Raw genomic sequence first — 17,544 nt, 5'->3', positions numbered from 1 at the left:
CTTTCATGTCAACCAGTGCCAGCTTTGGGATGAATACTTTCACATTAAAATACGTTTAGAATAATCGTACCTAAAAGCCAAGGTAAGGAAACAAGGTACACTATGCGTCACTCACCTCTTTGCTGCATCGGCGGCATCGCTTCATCTTTCTCCAGGTATTGTTCCATTAGTCTTCCGTCGTTTGGACAACACAAAAACACGCCACATTACTCACGGTCGGCACGTTTCATCGAGTTTCGTACACATGTTTTGGTCCGTAATGTCGCACCGAAAGCCTTTGAGCGTCCGCAAACCACCGTCCGATGTGCAGCACGAACGATAGGAACGATGCACTATCAACAGTACACTACTAGCTTTCTTGGAAGCGGATACGATTGTTTGCGAAACATTACACCGCTCTGGAGCAACACCGTGTGTCGTCTAGCTAGCGTCCAAGTCACAACACACAGCCTGATAACAAAACGGTGAACGGTGTCATTAGTGTTCTAGTTGGAATGAATATTTACTTTAAGGATGAACTTCACTCCGCAATTACACAAACAACGGAGTCATCGGAATCCTTCCCATTGCAAAGGTCAACCTCCTGCCCGGGGACGGGTAGGTTCTTGACTTCCGCTGTCCAACGGGGAGAAAGACACAACAAACAACACCTAAACCCTCATGCAAACAGCTTCACAAAACCACAGACTAATCGACCGCAACACTTTCCGCCGAAACCGGGTCGCCGTTCGTTCGTGGTCGTGGCTGGTGCGTGTGTCGTGGCTCCTCCGACTTCTGGCCAGACCAGCCACACAATCCATCATTCCCGTGCCTAAGAATACACACACACATCCATGTCCAATTCTTTCGCGGTCACACAATCGAGATCGAAAAGAGTGCGTGTATGACGCGCTGGTGAAAGGCGAATTAACCTTCCCCCGTCATCTTGCTGGCGCGTTGTAACAGATGACCCCCATGCCATCGCCTCCGATATGATAATTCGCCAGCATCGGTACATCGGTTGGCGCTATGCGTGTGTGCGTGTGACGCCCTCCAGGTGGAGCAGAGCCACCGAAGCGTTGTCCTCCGCACCATGCTACCGGGCGTATGCGCGGTCGCTTATGATGCGCGCATCGTGCCGGTGGAAGTTCCACCGTGCCAGCTCAACTCGAACGACAACTGCATCACGCACACACGCATGCATACTGAAAGAAGAGAGAGAGAGAAAAAAAAAGGCAAACTGAAAGCAAAGGGAAAAAAACGGAGAAACTAGTATATATTTTATTACCACTATTACCTTTATGTAATAAAAATTAAAATAAGAAAGACAGCAAAAACCTGATACCATTGCTCGGTGAAACCTGAACTAGAGCGAGGGTCTGTGGGTGCTGCCGGGAGCAGAAGCCTGGCCTGGAAGCAATGGGTACAGAAACCTGAAATGAGCCGCGACCATGGAGACGGAAGGGAACATACAGAGAAAGAGAGGGAGAAAAAAATGTACACAAATGCTGAGGAAAGAAGGAAGAAATTAAAATAAAAACTCAATTCCTTCGACGCGACACACACACACACACGTACACACACGAATGAAATGGCCACACGGTGGTTGCCCCGGTTCCTCCGGTCCTTCCGTTTCGTGCTCGCATTACGCATTCGTTTGTCTCCTTTACACCTATAATTTTCCCTTCTTTCCGTTCTCTTCCGCTCCCTTGGTTTCTTCGAGAGGTATTCCATCACGTCGGGTGTGCTGCGTACCTATGGGCATGCTGCCGTCCCGTCTTGCCACTGCCCTATGCCATGACGTGAAAGCCCTAATAGCCACCGTCTCGGGCTGTACTTATCTTGACAGACCACCAAACACATACACACACACACACAAGCACAAGCCTAGGGTCTGCTGGCTGGTCCCGATGGCCCGAAGAGAGTCCGGTGTCTCGAGATGCGACTAATGCGACCATTTCTTGCCTTCATTTTTCATACCATCCCTCCAACGCGACACGATAACGTCAATGTCAGCACAAGCGCCCCCGCCAGCCCTCCGCCCCTCCCCCGTTCAGGTTGACCGCTTTTCTGCCGGGCGTGCCGGGTGTGCCGGGTTGTGCGACTGCTTCCTGTGCGCTCTTCGTGCGGCCCCGTTAATATTGCTTACCTCATCGGTCGTCTATTTCGCTATCCATCAGCCTTCAATCCCTTTTACTGGATCGATCCGAAAGCCGGCAGCGTGCCGCACCTTCCTTCTTCGGGGGCCACAAAGGTCGATGCGAAAAAGTGAAATGCTCCGAAAGGCAACGCAAACAAAAAGCACGCCATCGGAATATCATCCCCTCAAGGTTGATTTGATAGGCTGCCAGGTCTTTTTTCTCCCTCGTCAACACGTCTCCGTGGCTCATCAATTTACGCCTGACGGTGGGACCGGCCGCAAACAGCCGAAACACGCCGAAAAATATCGATTTTGCCGCAAAACGGGCACAGCGGCTTCCGTGCGCGGTAAAATCGATTGCAATAAAATGCGGGCTTTATTGCGGGAAGGCCACTTGGAGGCCATGTTTTACATCCGCACACACACACACACTGAGAGAGACAGTTATCAATGCGGCATGTGGTGGGGTACTGAAAGGGAAGGAAGAACATGAAAGGTCGTTAAAAGTGTAATGATGCCCATCATCCCGTATCGTTCCCCGTCCGACACGAACGCGACATTTGACATATTTGAATACGGACAATCCGGTGGCAATGGTTCTCTCCTCCTTATCAGCGACGGCGCGTTCTCGGTAGCTACTTCACAATCGCTGCCTGTTTGCTAACCGATCACCACATGTACCACAGATGTTCTTCACACACACGCACACTCCAATCTAGGCGGTCAAAAATGCAACGGCTTGCCGGAGACTCATCGAAGCGTACGAGTTTAATTGACCCGAGACCCGCAACCAGTGTTTGGCCCGACGAAAGATAAGCCACCGGTCGGGTTTTCGGCCGTCTGACGGATGTCAAGAGCAATCAAAACCGTACCTCTTATCGTTCGGATGGACGATTCCGTCAGATTCAGCGTATGTCACCCCGTGACCGGCGCGTCAATGAACTCCGGAACAGCCGTTAAAGAGAGCATGTGCATTCTAATCTCGTGAGCATAGGTACATCGTTTGGATATGCGGCCTGCTCTAATCACCATGATTCTTTAAAGCTGTATCTCCGCCCTATCACGTCCGCCGAATCACAGCACAGGGCGTGGTACTCGGTACAATTTGTCCCGATTTCGCTTCAACACAGTGCGTCGTCTGTAATTAGCCCACTGATTGACAGTTACTGGTAAGCCAAGCGCCCAACTTTAACAGAGGTAGGAAGATAATCTCACGCTTTACACAGCGAAGCAAAACTTTACCTTTGCCAAACGGACCTGCTGCACCGGAGAACGGCCCAGAGTCAGCCCGGCGTGCTTGCGGATAATTGCAGACGTTGCAAAAGTTTCCGTTGCTGTGGCGGCTTCTGATTTCATGCTGCTGCGGTACAGTGCAGGAAGGGCGCTGGGCCAGCTCACCGTGGCCGCCAGCCCGTGTTTGGAATGATTGTGACAAACTTTCACAATCAAAAGCTCTGTGTGTGTGAGAGAGCAAATGGTAGAAACATCATCCCGCGTCGTTCGTTTCCTTCTGCATGCGTTCTCTTGCGTCTTGGCTCGTTCAGCTTTTCAGCGCCATCATCGGCGAGTAGGTCACCGGTGCAGGAGCTGAAAGCCCTTTAACTTGCTGCAACGTGCACGAGACCGTGCACGAGCAGAGGGGTAGAGTTAAGCTTTTTCAACACTTTTTGTCCAACTTTGATTACAGCCACCGTAAAAAACACCCAAGGTGCACTTTGGTTGGTTGGTGGGTGCACTTGTTCTGTGGTTTTTTGGGAGCAAACATTTCTACTCCGTATCTCTGGGCCAGCCTTTTGCGATTGTGGTTGGATTCCTATGCAAAGACCCAGCGCAACGGGTAGGTAACAGCACAGTTCATTACCAGAGCAGGCTGCACACCATTCCCGAGGGCTTCGGTCGATAAATTCAAACGACCCAGGGGAACGGGGGGGAGGAGGAGGGACATCCGAGTTCGTGCAGCTACAGCGACCAAGCCCAAGCTTAATGTCTGCCCTTGATCGGTGCCGTGCCGCTCCACATATCGCCGCTCAATCTGCTCTCAATCTCGTATGCTTCAGCAAGCTTGCCACCACAGCTGCACGCTGTCCCGGCCCGACTGTTGGCGCAGTGCAAATCAAATAAAAAGCCTATTGCTCGGCAAAGGCGTCCGGTCCGGGTCCGGTTCGGCTGAAGGTGGACCTGTACCACCGCATCGAGCGATCCGAGTGTGGTGACCGTTTGGCCAGCGGCTCGGAACGGTGCATGGATTAAACCCCGCAACACACATATAGGTTCTGGGTTCTGTACGCTGTTTTTTTCCTCCTCTCGTGTTGTGTTTGTCCCATTGCGTCCATCCCACGAGACGACTTTGTGTGGTGGTACAAACTTGCCCAACCGTGGCAGCTATACGGTACGGTACCTACCCTGGGACAGTGAGCGAGAGAGAAAGGAAAAAAACGCCCATCTAACAACATCCAACGCGTCAAACTGCTGGAAAACTACGGACCATAACCGAATTCGTCATCCCCCGTCAGACGTCCCTGTCCCGTTTGCCACCCCGCCAGAACCCACAGAACGGATGGTGTTGATGATTCCGAGATCGCCACATCCGGTGGCAACAATGCGAGTAAAGCACGGCACAGGCAACATTCCATCGGCCGCGTTGAAGAAGCTCCAACCGTTTCGGAACACAATGAACAACAAACGGGAAGCGCATCGCACGCCAGCAACTCGGTGACTCCCGGTGACGGGAAAAAAAACGGTCCCAACTCCCTCTCCCTACGCATAGTCCTGTCTACATCCGATTCGCAACACGCTCGGGCTCGCACACAAACAGAGGTCTTCAGATTAGGTTTTAATTAAAAGTCAATATTTACTTACACCGTTGTTGGCGATGTGGCGGCAACAGCAGCAACGACGACGAGTTGCCATCATTCCCGCTTCAGGGGCTGTTGTCGGTCCGGTGCGTTCGTTCCTCGTCCGCGTCGTGTGTGCGAAACCTTCCCGTCGAGCGATTCGAAAGGCTTAAGCGGCTTTAACAAAAACGGTAGAATTTACAATTTGGCAATCGCATTTTTCCAAAGCAACAAACTCACCATGCTGGGGGAGGTGCGCAATGGCTTCCTGCTTGGTTTGGGATTCCCTCAGGGGTTGTAACCCATTCCCGAATCCTGCAACAGTAGAGAGAAGGCTTTAATGTTGTGTCAACAGAATATGTTTATTGCATAAAATCTACTTTACCCATCGCTGAGCAGCGCGGTGTCAAAAAGCGCCAAATCATCACTCTCGCAGAATCTCTACCGAGCTTGTTCTGAGCCCGCACTCTCGCCTGCTGCGTTAATACTTGGGCAAACATTCGGGCGCGTTTGTTTACATTTCCGCTTACCATCATCGAGCCGGCGGGGTCGGTCGTTGTCATGTCGTTTATGAGGCAGCGGATCGATTTCTTTCCGTGAAGCCATATTTGCGAAAGTGACCCACCTATATCGCCTGTCAATTGCAATTGCCGCCAAAGCTAAATTTCGGTTTCCGTGCGACCGGATCCAGGGCCTCCGCGCCAAATTAAGCTCTAAATTTCCCATGCCCCGTACCCACCTCAACCGGCCGTGGCCACCAATAAAAGCTACACGGTGACCCAAATTACCCGGTCCACGCTCGGTTCCAACCTTGCCCTGCGACACTCCACGTCTATTGACGGGACATCGTAAAAAGTGATACAGTTTTAAAATATTCACACTTACCCACCGTTGGCGGAAACTTTCACCATAACTGGTTCGTGCCCCGTCCCGGCAAACGTTGACAAAAACCGCGACGACCTAGACACAACACCAAATGCGAAGACAAAGCGGAAATCGAACGCAGCGGACAAACAAACAAATGTGACGCCTAACGCCTGGAAATGAGGTGACGATGGACTGGGCCACCGGGGGGGGAACTTGGACACTCTTGCACACGCGCTCTGGTGACGAAACACTGGCCTGACCTGCTTAACCCACTCCTCCGAATCCCCAAACCCTCCTGACCGCAAGCGACCGATTCGATGGGCACTGGGCTTCAATTGTGTCCAACTTGTACACACACACACAGAAACAAAAACAAAATAACAAAATCGAGTGCATCGGAGCCGTTGTTGTTATGTTTGATTAATTAGTTTTTTGTTTTATTCACGTGTTTTTTTTGTGTTTGTTTTCCAACTTTTTTTTCGCTCTTTCTTTGTTTTGTTGGGTTGGTTTATTGTGAACCATACTCGATACTCGCAGCACTAGCCGACCACCCTCCCCAAACGCGCCTCATATGTATATAATACGAGTGGCTTTTTGCGTGTATATAGGTATATCTTTGTTGTCCCTTTCTGCTTATACATATACCGCTTGTACCGCAAAGTTGCTATTTTACTCTCGGGTTTTTTGTTGTGGTGAATTTTCCATAGCTCCTAAAATATATTAATATACGCGATTTTTGTTGTATTTATTTCGTTCCCTTTCCCTCCTTTCGAGCAGGCAACGGGCTTAGTGGCATTTTACATATACGCTTGACTTTTGTTCTTTTTCGTCTCGCTTACTCTAGTAGTTGTGGTTGTTGGTTTTTTATATTTCGATCTGTTTCGTTTGTTTGCTCTACTCGTCTGTGTATTTTGCAACATGTTTGCTTTGCTGAAGGCAAAACATTTTGTCTGTTTGTAACAATGTTTTTCTTTTACTGGTTTTGTTTTTTCGCTTCACCCACAACTCTCTACTCTGATTTTGCCGCATCGATTTGACACTAATTGCGCAAACCTTCGCGCAGACAGAGCTGCAAAACGAACCCACCTTGAAACGGAAAGAATGAACCAACCCAAAACAATCTAGTGCAAAGTAGTCGCCCAACGGTGAACGGAACAGAATTGAACGGGTTTTTTTTTTTTTTGTTGTTTGGCCACTTTTAACTATCGCCCCGCTACAGTGGGGGGGATTTGAGTTTGTGTAATGAAAGCGTCTGTTCTATTTCACTTTAGTAACATCCGGTTTTGTGCGAGTGTATTCGATTTACTTCTTCTGGTTTGTTTTCTGCATCTAGTTTCGCTCTGCTAAATCATTTGCTCTCTTTGTTCTGTGCACCTTTTATGCAACTTCTGGCTCATTGAACCACTATTTACATGTTTGTGTTTCTTTTTATAATGTTTTCTATTTTCATCATACTTTTATCCATTTACCATGTCATGTTTCTCTCTTTTTCTCTCTAAATTATTGCCAAATATTTCTTTGCTGTCCACTAGCTATATCGCGGCTGTAGTATGCGTTTAGGTCTGATAATTTCATCACACTTTCTGGTTCTCTCCTTCACCTTCTGGCTCGCCTTTTCGCGCCTACACGCTAAGTTCAGTCTGATAGGGAAATCGAACCGCTTCGCCGGAACTCGCACAAGGGTTTTGGGGTTTTTTTTTGTTCTCTTCCCGATTCCACTATGGTTGTGCGTGTTTTTTTTTTTCTTTATAATTTTCGATCGCGTTTAACAGTTCACTAAGCTACCATCTATGTACAGCAGTGGTTTTCTTTTTACAATCGCGTTACTATTCTTACTCCACCCTCTTTCTTTCTCTCGTATCGATCAGTCCTTTTGTAGGGTTATTTTTTGTGTCTTCCAGTATCAAAGCAGCAATTATGTGACTCACTATTTCGGTATCGCTTGAACGGCTTTCGTGGCTGTTTTTTTTTGCCTATACATTCCGCGTTCCTTCGCGCGCCTCCTAAACGCTGAGAAAATCTTCGTCCTTCGTTAAATAGGTTGTGAATAAATAATTTAAATAATAATTACACGCTTTGCTAACCTCCATGAGGGCTTGGCCGTTCTTACCGTACACTACAGGGGGGGGTGTCCTGTTGACCGATTCTCTGTGTCACTCACGCACCTAAGCAATGCAAACAGAAATGAAGCGCACATGGGGAAACAAAACCAGGGACACACGCAGGGAAGAAGATGGCAAACTAATTAAGGAAGCGAGCCCTCTGCCTGCTGACGCCCGTCCCGAAGGCTGACACACAGCCGGCCCGAAACGCACATGACACTGATTCCACGGACCGGGTACGGCCGGAGCATCCGAGGGCAGGACGAGGGCCAGTCTGTATGCCATTTAGTGTTAATTATGGCCTTCTAGCAAATGGCATTTTATCCTTTTTTTCTGTTTTCCTTTTCTTCTGAAGCTACAATGACGAATGGGTGGCAAAAACCTGCCCCTGTAAAGGTATTGGCTTCTTCCGGAGCAGGCAGCAAGTGGCAAAGCGAAATGGGGGGGGAAAACAAAAGTTCGGAACTCTGCAGGACAAACCGACACCGGACCGGGGACGAACGAAAAGTGAAAAAAAACGAAGCTATAATTAAAATGCAATTGTGTATACGTGTGGCTCCGGGCCCAGGGCAGGCCCAAAAGCCCACCGGACCACACACTCCTCCCCCCCCCCCCCCTCCCCGCATCTATTTACCTTCTTTCACTCTAATGCCAATAAAATCGAAATAAACAAACTTGGGTATTGGTTGTTTTGTTTTGTTTTTAAAAGTTTTATCCTTCTTTCGCTTTATTTCAACGACCGGGCGAGTTTTGTCACTTTGTCGGTGTTTAGTTTTTGAGCCTTCGCAACACACATTTTCCACATAATTTACCGTTAATCTAGCTGAGAGAGAGAAAAACTAAACTGAACTAAGACCTGTGCGCCTCTCATGGTTCTTCTGGTTATCCATTTTTGTAATTTTCAATATGCCTTCCTAGTTTTGGGGTTTGGTGTACGTAGTTCTATTTACTTCAAGGGCGTGTTTCCCTCAAAACCACTGTTCCTCTTCCACTGCCACGCTGCGCTACCGATGATTACATTTAAAACTTATTAAATACGATATCACAAATAGTTTTTCCTCCTTTTTCACCAATTTCCCTCTCTCCCTACTCTCACAAAACGTCAGCCAGAGAGGGACCTCTCTCTCGCCAACCTACTGCGCCTAGCCGGCCACTCGCGCTGTTGTGGCTGTTCGATTTATCTTTTTCAGTTCACCATCGACCCCGGCCGGCCGGCCAGTATTTTCTCCGTACTTTATTTAACCTTTCCCTACTAGTAATACTTTAAGAGATGACTGTTGTGAGAGCGAGAGACGGCAGCGAACGGGTTGTGCAAAACCGAGAGTGACCGGGGTTCGTCGTCACTTCGCACACGCGTCGCACCTTCCGGATTCTCGAGCAAATTAAATTAAATTACACTTTAACTGCCGCTTTAACTTTTTTGCAATAACGAACACATACATACAGGCTGAATTGGGTAGGCGCGTTAAGCGACGAACTAGAGGAGAAAGAAAAACAAATATACACAAAAAAACGCGAATCTAACGCGCGTACAATGTACAGGGGAGCTAAACTTAAGATTTGATTAAGAGTGTGTGCGGGAGGGGTAGCGGATTTCCTTTTTACAAACTGTTTTTCTTTGCGCAACGCACTCGCACCTCCTTTGACGCCGATTCTATAATACACGCACACAGATACACGTACAGACTTTAGCACTTGCGTTTGATCAGTTCCGCGTTCACGCACCTACCTACACCCCCCCTAAACTCCCTTCCCTTACCTAACTGACTAACCGACGCTCCGCTTCACACCAGATACGCCTGCACGTGGTGGCCGCCGGCACCCGCACCGTGCGGATGCATCGTGCCACCGTTCTGGACGCCCGGATGGCCACCGGGGCCGCCAGCGCCGCCCGCCGAACGCCACGACGGCCGATGGACGCCGGCCGGTGCCATCACCATGTTCTCGCACTCGAGCGTACTGTAGTCGGAGTCGATGCTCGAGTAGATGTGCTCGCTCGGCGGCCGCTGGGTCGGCACTTCCACCATGCCGCGGCGCGACGGCCGCGGCGACGGGGTGGCCGTCGTCGCCGACGAGTAGTTCGCCTCGTCGATCTCGGGACAGTAGGCGGGCGGCGGCGGCTGCCGGAACATCACACCGGCCCCTCCCTGACCCCCCGCACCTCCGCCCCCGCCGCCCCCCGTCTGCTTCACGCGCTCGTGATGGTCGATGGTGTAGTTGTTGCCGCGGTAGGGCGCCTCCACGGGCAGCGCGTACCGCAGCTTCTCCCAGAAGTGGCGGTCGCCGCGCCGCACCCGCGTCACCGTCGTCGTCTTCAGGTAGGGCACCAGCTCGACGTCGTTCTCCGCCTCCAGCAGCACGCCGCCACCCTCCTCCACCACGACCAGCTTGTGGGGACGGCCGCGCAGCGCATCGTGCACGGCCCGGCGCAGCTCGCACCGGCTCCACTCCGTCTGCAGGAAGTTGCGCGACAGCAGCACCACTATCCGCCGGGAGGCACGCGACGCCTCCAGCAGCTGCAGGTGCGACGCGTCCTCGGGCAGATCCCGGTGCTGCAGACAGAGCCGCAACGGTGGCCGACCATTCTCCAGCTCGCCTGCGATGCTGCGCGCCACCAGCTCGGCGTCCTTGGCCGAGTACAGCAGGATGGCGTCGTACAGCTTTTCCGAGTCCTCGCAGCGCGGCCCAAACACGCGCACGCCGTAGCGCGAGAACAGCCAGAAGCGCAGCGGCTCGCGGAACACGAACATCAGCACGGCGAGCAGCAGCAGGCAGACCAGCACGACCGCCAGCGCCATCAGCATGATGTACGTCTCGGGCAGTCCGTCGCCCGGGAGGACCGAGCGGCCGGCGTAAAAGTCGCTGCACGCGGCACTCACGTTAAAGTCCAGCTCGCGGTGCACGCCATCGTCGGCACAGTACACGTCCTGCGGGTCCTGCACGATGACTGCGTTGTCTGCGACGAAGGCGGTCAGCTCGGGAAGGAACCGACACCGGCAGCTCCACGGATTGCGACCGAGCGACAGGGACTGGAGAGCCTGAAGATTGCCCTGAGCAGCCTGCAGTTGGAACAGGGGCATCGTCACCAGCCGGTTGCCATCGAGCCGAAGCACCCGCAGGGAGTACAGCGGTGCAAACGACCCATTCGCGATGCTCTGGAGGCCGTTGTTCTGCAGGTAGAGCTCCCGCAGCAGGGCCAGATTTTCAAACTCATACCCGTGGATGCGCTGCAGCGCATTGTCCTCCAGATGGAGCGCCTGCAGTGCCGTCAACCCGGCGAACGTTCGGTTCTGAATCGTCGCAATGCGGCTTGCGTTCGCGTACAGCACCTTCAGATTCTTGCGCCCAATAAACACGTGATGCTGCAGCTCCGGGATGTCATTCCCGTCCAGGTACACCTCGGTCGCGTCCATCGGCACCGGGCGCAGGCCACCGGCCGCAGCCGCCGCCGCACCCTGATTGCCACAGTCGACCACGTTCGTGCCCCAGGTTTGATCGTGGTAGCAGGTGCAGTTCGACGGGCACGTCATCTCGCAGTCGCAAGCGTCAAAGTCACAGCAGTGGCACAGCGCGAAACAGTGCGTCTCGTACCGGCACAGGAAGTCTTTCGGCTGGAGCGACACGATCGGGCGGATGGGGGATCCCCGCGCGTGCGGCATAATGCACTCCACGTTCGGCAGATCCATAATCTTCGGGTGCTGCCGCGTGGTGAGATTGTTCACGCGCTGCATCCACTCCATCGAACAGTCACACTCGAAGGGATTGCCGCCGAGGTAGAACTCGGGCAGCGGCCGTTCGGTCGTCGGAGGAGCCGGAGCAACACGCAGCTGGTGCAGCTGCAGCTTCTTCAGCGCGTTCGCGTACAGGTCGACCCGCGCCAGGTTCACCTTGTCGATGAAAGTGTTTGCGTGAATCGTGCCAATGTGGTTGTCGTTGACGAACAGCAGCTCGACGCTGTTCGGGACGTTCATCGGCCCCAGATCCGTCAGCCGGTTGTGGCTCGCATCGAGCGTCTTCACCTTAATCTCCTCCTGCAGCTTGTAGTAGTTGCCGAGCGACTCGATGTAATTACCGTGAATGTCCAGCCACTTCAGGTTGCTCGGGATGAACGCGTAGTCGAACCACACCAGATGGTTCTCGGCCAGGTTGAGCCACAGCAGCGAGGCGAGCGTCGCAAAGATGCCGTTAATGTCGGTCAGGAAGTTGCCGTCCAGCCGGATCGCCTCGATGTCCAGGTTGCGGTCGAACGAGCCGCGCTCAATGTTCTGCACCCGGTTCTTCGCCAGGTTGAGCACCGAGAGCCGGGGCAGATCGGCAAACATGCCGACCGTGACGTTTTCAATCTGGTTGTCGATCAGCCGCAGCCCGGTCAGCTGGTTCAGGTTCGCGAACGTGCCATTCTCGATGCGTGCTATTTGGTTCTCGCCCAGATCGAGCGCCCGCAGCATCGACAGGTCGCGGATCGCGTACGGCACCTCGGTCAGCTGGTTCGAGCTGAGGTCGAGCTCCTTCAGGTCGGAACAGTTGCGGAACACGTTCGGCTCGACGATGCTGATGAGGTTGTTGTTGAGCGTTAGCTTCGACAGCACGAACAGCCCGTTGAACAGACGGTCGTCGAGCGTGTGCAGCCGGTTCTCCGCCAGGTTGAGCGTGTGCAGATTGTACACCGGCAGGAACGCGTTGTCCTCGATGTAGCCGATCGAGTTGTTGCGCAGATCCAGTATCTGCAGGAAGTACAGCTCGGCAAAGGTGCGGGCGTCGATGCGGGTCAGCGCGTTGTGGGCCAGGTTGAGCACGACCAGCCGGATCAGGCCCGAGAACGTGCCGTTGTCGACGTGGTGCGACGACAGCTGGTTGCGCGACAGGTCCAGCACGAGCAGCTGCTCGAGCCGGTGGAACAGCCCGCGGGGCAGCTCGTAGATCTGGTTGCCCTGCAGGTGGATCTCGCGCAGATCGCGCGACCCGGCGAACAGACCGCCCGGCAGCGTCTCCAGATGGTTGTAGCTCAGGTTGAGCGTGCGGAGCGACCCGAGCCCGGCCAGCGCGTCGCCGTGCACCTCGGAGATGTTGTTGAACTCGAGGTTGAGGTGCTGCAGGCGGCGCAGCTTCGAGACGCCCCAGCCGGTCGGCACGGACCGCAGCTCGTTGTAGGCGAGGTTGAGCGCCTGCAGCTCCGACCCGCCCGGGCAGCTCTTCTCGGCCAGCCCGAGCGCTTCCGCCGACCGGAAGCGGTTGTTGGTGAGATTCAGCACCTTCAGCCCGGTCAGCGGGCACAGAAAGCCATCGGGCAGGGCGCGGATGTTGTTGTCGCTCAGGTCGAGCGATTGCAGCTCCTTCAGGCCGCGCATGGAGCCGGCCTGCAGCTCCAGCACCTTGCCCGGGCCCCACTCGTAGTTGCGCGTGTTGACGCTCAGCTTCTTCAGGGCGAGCAGCCCCTCAAAGGCACCCTCGGGCAGCTGCAGCAGCTTGCACGACTCGAGCCGCAGCTCGCCGAGCGCGGCCAGCCGGCTAAAGCTGTTCCGCGGCAGCTGGCTCTCGAACAGGATCAGCTCGCTGCACGCAATGTCCAGCCGGGACGTGCCCTCGGCCCCTTGCAGGTCCAGCCCGGTACGCTCCAGTGTCCGTAGCCGGCAGACGACGCTGGACTTTTCGTACTCCCACGTGCACTGGGAGCTGGCGGCCAGCGTGACGGTGCACACCAGCACCGCTAGCCGGAGCAGCAGCTCCATCGTTGAGACGGACACGCCGGCTCTACTGCTTCGTTGCTGCATCTTTGTTGATCTGTGTATTTCTTCTCCTCTCAAACGCTCTTTCTTCAAAACCACACACTCACACGCACACACACTCGTGGTTATCTTTCGCTTTACCACAATTATCCCGTGCTAGGGATAGCACACACACGCCTCACGGACCTGGCACGGCCGCAGGCTTCACCCGATAACACAAACGGAACCAATACGGAACGCAACGGCACAACGGCTGGGCGTGTTGACGACCATCACCACCGTGGCAGTGAGCGCACATTCCAGCACCTGCCAGCAATCTTGCTTTCACCCCTCACCAACTCATCGCAATTTTCCCCACACACACGCACACGCACGCACAGGTTGGGAGATAAATATTCTGGCGGTTTTTCACTGATATCAGGATCGGAACATTTTCATTGCGCTATGAACACATGAGCACGATACACATGTACGCACAAAGACACACACCCACACCGGAAGACGCGGATTAGAACTTCCTGCGGTATTGATTTCCTCGTTTTCCGCAACACTTTCACCACCTCAGCACGATTTTTCACACTCTTCTACTGCGTCGATTGCTTTAGGCTCACAGAACACACTGAATTCACACGGCCAGAGCGATGTTGGGCGGATTTTTTGTTTGGTTGTTGGTGCCTCTCATCAACATTCACCCCCAAAACACGACGAAACGATGGTTGTTGGAAATGGTTGGTTGGACTTTAGTTGGCCCAAGTCCACGAATCGCTCGCTCTCGCTTTAAATCACGTCCTTTTTTTTCCTTGCTGCTGTGCCCCAAGTCCATTCGAGGCTGCTCTAGTGGACATACACAGATATATATTCACATGTGCATCACCAGCACCAGCACGGAGAGCACTAAACCGGGTGCACTGGTTTCTTTTTTTTTTGCCTATTTTTTCACGATGCTTAGAAGGGTGGAAAAACTCGTTTTCCAATCCGCTTCACTTCACTTCACCGCGGGCGAAGAGTGGCTCGAGCTACACTTTATGATTTTGCTTCGTTATGCTTCTCTTCACTCTGCTCTCTTCACTGCACACTCTGCGCTGTTTTCAAACCCTCTTTCTTGCGTACGCACTTTGCACGGAATTTAACGTCACGTTTTTTTCTTAACTTTTCCCGTTCAACGAACACGATAGTTGCCTAATTTCTCTACACGACACAACGCACACACACTTACAAGTCCTGTGCGCTTTTTCCACACTTTGTCCCGTATGGTTGCAATTGCTCTGTTCCCGGTTACTCTACAGTGTTGTGCCCTAACAGTGCGCGGCTTGCAATGCACGTCCGTTAGGCTTCGCGTTCGAACTCGAAATAAACTTGAGATGCGTTTCGGTGTGGCCCAAGCATCGCCACTTCGACCGTTCGAGTTGTTATGCTGCCTCTCTATCTCTGTTTTCGGCTCGTTCGCTCTCGCTTTCGCTCCCACGGCGGTGTGCGTGTTTGCGTGCTCTCTTCGCGTTTCGATGTGAAATTCTCTCACTCTTGCTCTCTTTGCTGCTCGACTGCTTGATTCATTCATTGTCGACTGCACGCTTTTCGTTCGCCGTTTGTGGTGGATGAAACGAGAAGGTAGACTAATACGCCGCTGGTTTGGTAAGGAGAGAGCGAGAAGTAGTATCAATGAAACCTTTTCCCCTTTAGTAGAGCAGTTTGCAATGCGTGGCGGAGAAGGAACAGCATCTCATCCAGTGAGAACGGATTGCGATCGAAGTGCGTTCGGGTTTGTTTGAAGAATTCAAATGAATGTGAGAGGCACTGGTCGAAACAGAACGAATCATACACAGTTTGTATCATAATTTTACCAGACTACTTGCATGTTTGGTGGCTTACCATATGAGGCGCAAATATGAAATGAAAGAGCTACATTAGATCGAACTGCAAACCTGAGATGATGTGGAATTGAAGAATTGGATGGAAAGAAACATGAAATGCCAATTTTAAACTGTATTTCAATATAAAATTAAATGTTTGTTATAAGTAGAATTAAACTTATTTTCTATTTTCTAATGAATATTTGCGCTTCACATAGATATTTTGAACCTTCCTCGACCCTTGGTTCCACGAGAAAAGGTTGTTCGACCAATTGAGTGCAAAATGTTTTCGTTAGCGCTGGTAAACAATTCCTCGAAGCAAAAAATAAATGGCTATGAGCATCATGTCGAGTTGTTCGTTTCTGCTCGATTTGGTCACTCAAATTCATCCGCACATTGCGAATGCAGCCCGAACGTAGCTCTTCTCACCCGAGTGAGATGCTGCTCTATCATCTCATCTCACTATGCAATTCCTGCAGAGGGGAAAAAAGTTCATTTATGTTTTTTCTCGTTCTCGCCGTAGGCACAACAGTGTTCTTTCTTTCTTCATCTTTCGTCAAAACATAAATAGATGCAGAGCGGCCACCGCAATGAATCGTTCGAGCAGTCGAGCAGTTGCTCGAGAGTAAAACGCTCTCTCAACGAACAGAGAATGCGAAAGGAGCGATAAAGAGAGAGCACAAAACATAACGCATAGAGAGCCAGCATAACAACGCGAACGGCAACCAGGGATTGTTGAGGAAGCGCAGCAACAAGACTGCTCAGGTTTATTTCGACTGCCAGCATGAAACCTAACGAATGTACATGTAGAAGAAAACAAATTCACAAGCACATACAAGTGTAGGAACAGTATTTCGTGTTCGATTGATGACCAAATAATGCAATCGAATTCGAGGCAACACGCCGAGCTAATCCATAAAGATACATCAAATGCTGTGCCTTGATAGCGAGCCTCACGTCTATGTCACATGGGTGCTCGGGAAGCTTCAGTTACTAATTCCCGCGAAGGTTACATCAGTACAGTTCCTCTTTTTTCGTCGGTTTTGTGAGAAAAATGACTCCCGCGTAGATCCCAAACCCACCTCCAGCAACGGAGCATACACAGCATACACACACACCGGAGTTGATTTATGAGCCGGAAAGGATTAACTAGATACAAACGATGTTCGATACCACACCGCTCATTGGATGCTGCTCGAATGCCAAACTGAACGAACGTGACTTACACTGCGTTGAGGCAGATCAGCTACCGACAGCCGCACCAGTGTTGTGCCTTGAATCATTTCATCGCCGGTGGCCACCGAGGCAGCGCTACAACACCCTTTGCATTACAACATCTCTCCCCCTTGCTGTGCCATATGCTAAAAGCTACCAAATTAGGGTTTTTTATGGCGAATAAGCGAACTACGAACCACAAGCGGGGCTGATATCGCATCCCAAAAACGCAAAGCCGCAAGGGTTGTACGCACACACGGTAACATCGGGCACGTGACATAATGGGCTCTCGGCGCTGGAGGGGCCACCTTCGACGCCTGCGTCTATTTTCCACTCGACCACGTGGCAAGGATTAGACGGCAATACAACTAATCGACAAACGCGCAAGGTGATAGTTCCACCCAGTGGCCCCGGTGCAAAATCGCTCCTCGGCCGATCTGATTTCATAACCCGATTGGTCTGTTGGCAAAACAGTGCGAACTAGCCGAAAGGATTAATTTTGTATGAAATGATGTCCGCGTGTGTTCATCTTCGTGCGTGAGAATTAATTTCCTGCGATGAGCAATGCGCGACGGTAGCACAATGTGAAGCACGTGCCATTTATCTGGAAGTCATTTAGTTTTTAATACACTAAGCTCCATGGAAACATCTATGAAAAATGGGTTTATTCGTGTGAAAGGGTTGAGGTAGCTTCAAAATGAGGATTTCAATTTGATTTTTATCATCCTCCGCAAGGGTTGAACGGGTTCGCTTTTCAAAATGACATTCTAGCTAAAACCTCAAAACCACGGTAAAGCTAAATCGTCGTTGCAGCGTGTACTTGTGCCACAC

The 17,544-nt window shown here is 51.9% G+C and overlaps 2 protein-coding genes across 10 annotated transcripts in view; both read right to left on the bottom strand.

Annotated features, from left to right (window-relative positions):
* Window positions 1-5,518, bottom strand: part of LOC4577473 (CLIP domain-containing serine protease B4-like) — a 196,583-nt gene extending 191,065 nt beyond the window's left edge. For 2 of the 9 annotated variants that reach the window (XM_061655438.1, XM_061655441.1), the window contains exons 1-5: window positions 5,339-5,515; window positions 5,194-5,268; window positions 4,979-5,130; window positions 1,277-1,412; window positions 116-1,184 (exon numbers count right to left, since the gene is read on the bottom strand). In XM_061655438.1, the coding sequence (XP_061511422.1) occupies window positions 116-145 (30 nt within the window). In that variant the 5' untranslated portion in view covers window positions 146-1,184; window positions 1,277-1,412; window positions 4,979-5,130; window positions 5,194-5,268; window positions 5,339-5,515. Of the gene's footprint in view, window positions 1-115; window positions 1,220-1,276; window positions 1,527-4,978; window positions 5,131-5,193; window positions 5,269-5,338 lie in introns of those variants that run through there. The other 7 variants (XM_061655434.1, XM_061655442.1, XM_001238272.2 and 4 more) reach the window with 7 other exon arrangements.
* A 1,660-nt stretch (window positions 5,519-7,178) lies between these two features.
* On the bottom strand, window positions 7,179-15,022 carry LOC1280374 (toll-like receptor 7). Its single transcript, XM_320221.5, has one exon. It carries the CDS (start codon window positions 13,691-13,693, stop codon window positions 9,707-9,709), a length of 3,987 nt encoding a protein of 1,328 aa, XP_320221.5. The 5' UTR covers window positions 13,694-15,022; the 3' UTR covers window positions 7,179-9,706.
* Window positions 15,023-17,544: the final 2,522 nt, after the last annotated feature.

This window comes from Anopheles gambiae, chromosome 3 (assembly GCF_943734735.2).
Source record: "Anopheles gambiae chromosome 3, idAnoGambNW_F1_1, whole genome shotgun sequence".
NCBI lineage: Eukaryota > Metazoa > Arthropoda > Insecta > Diptera > Culicidae > Anopheles > Anopheles gambiae.
The sequence above is the reverse complement of the archived record's forward strand: the minus strand, read 5'-3'. Positions and strand labels throughout refer to the sequence as shown.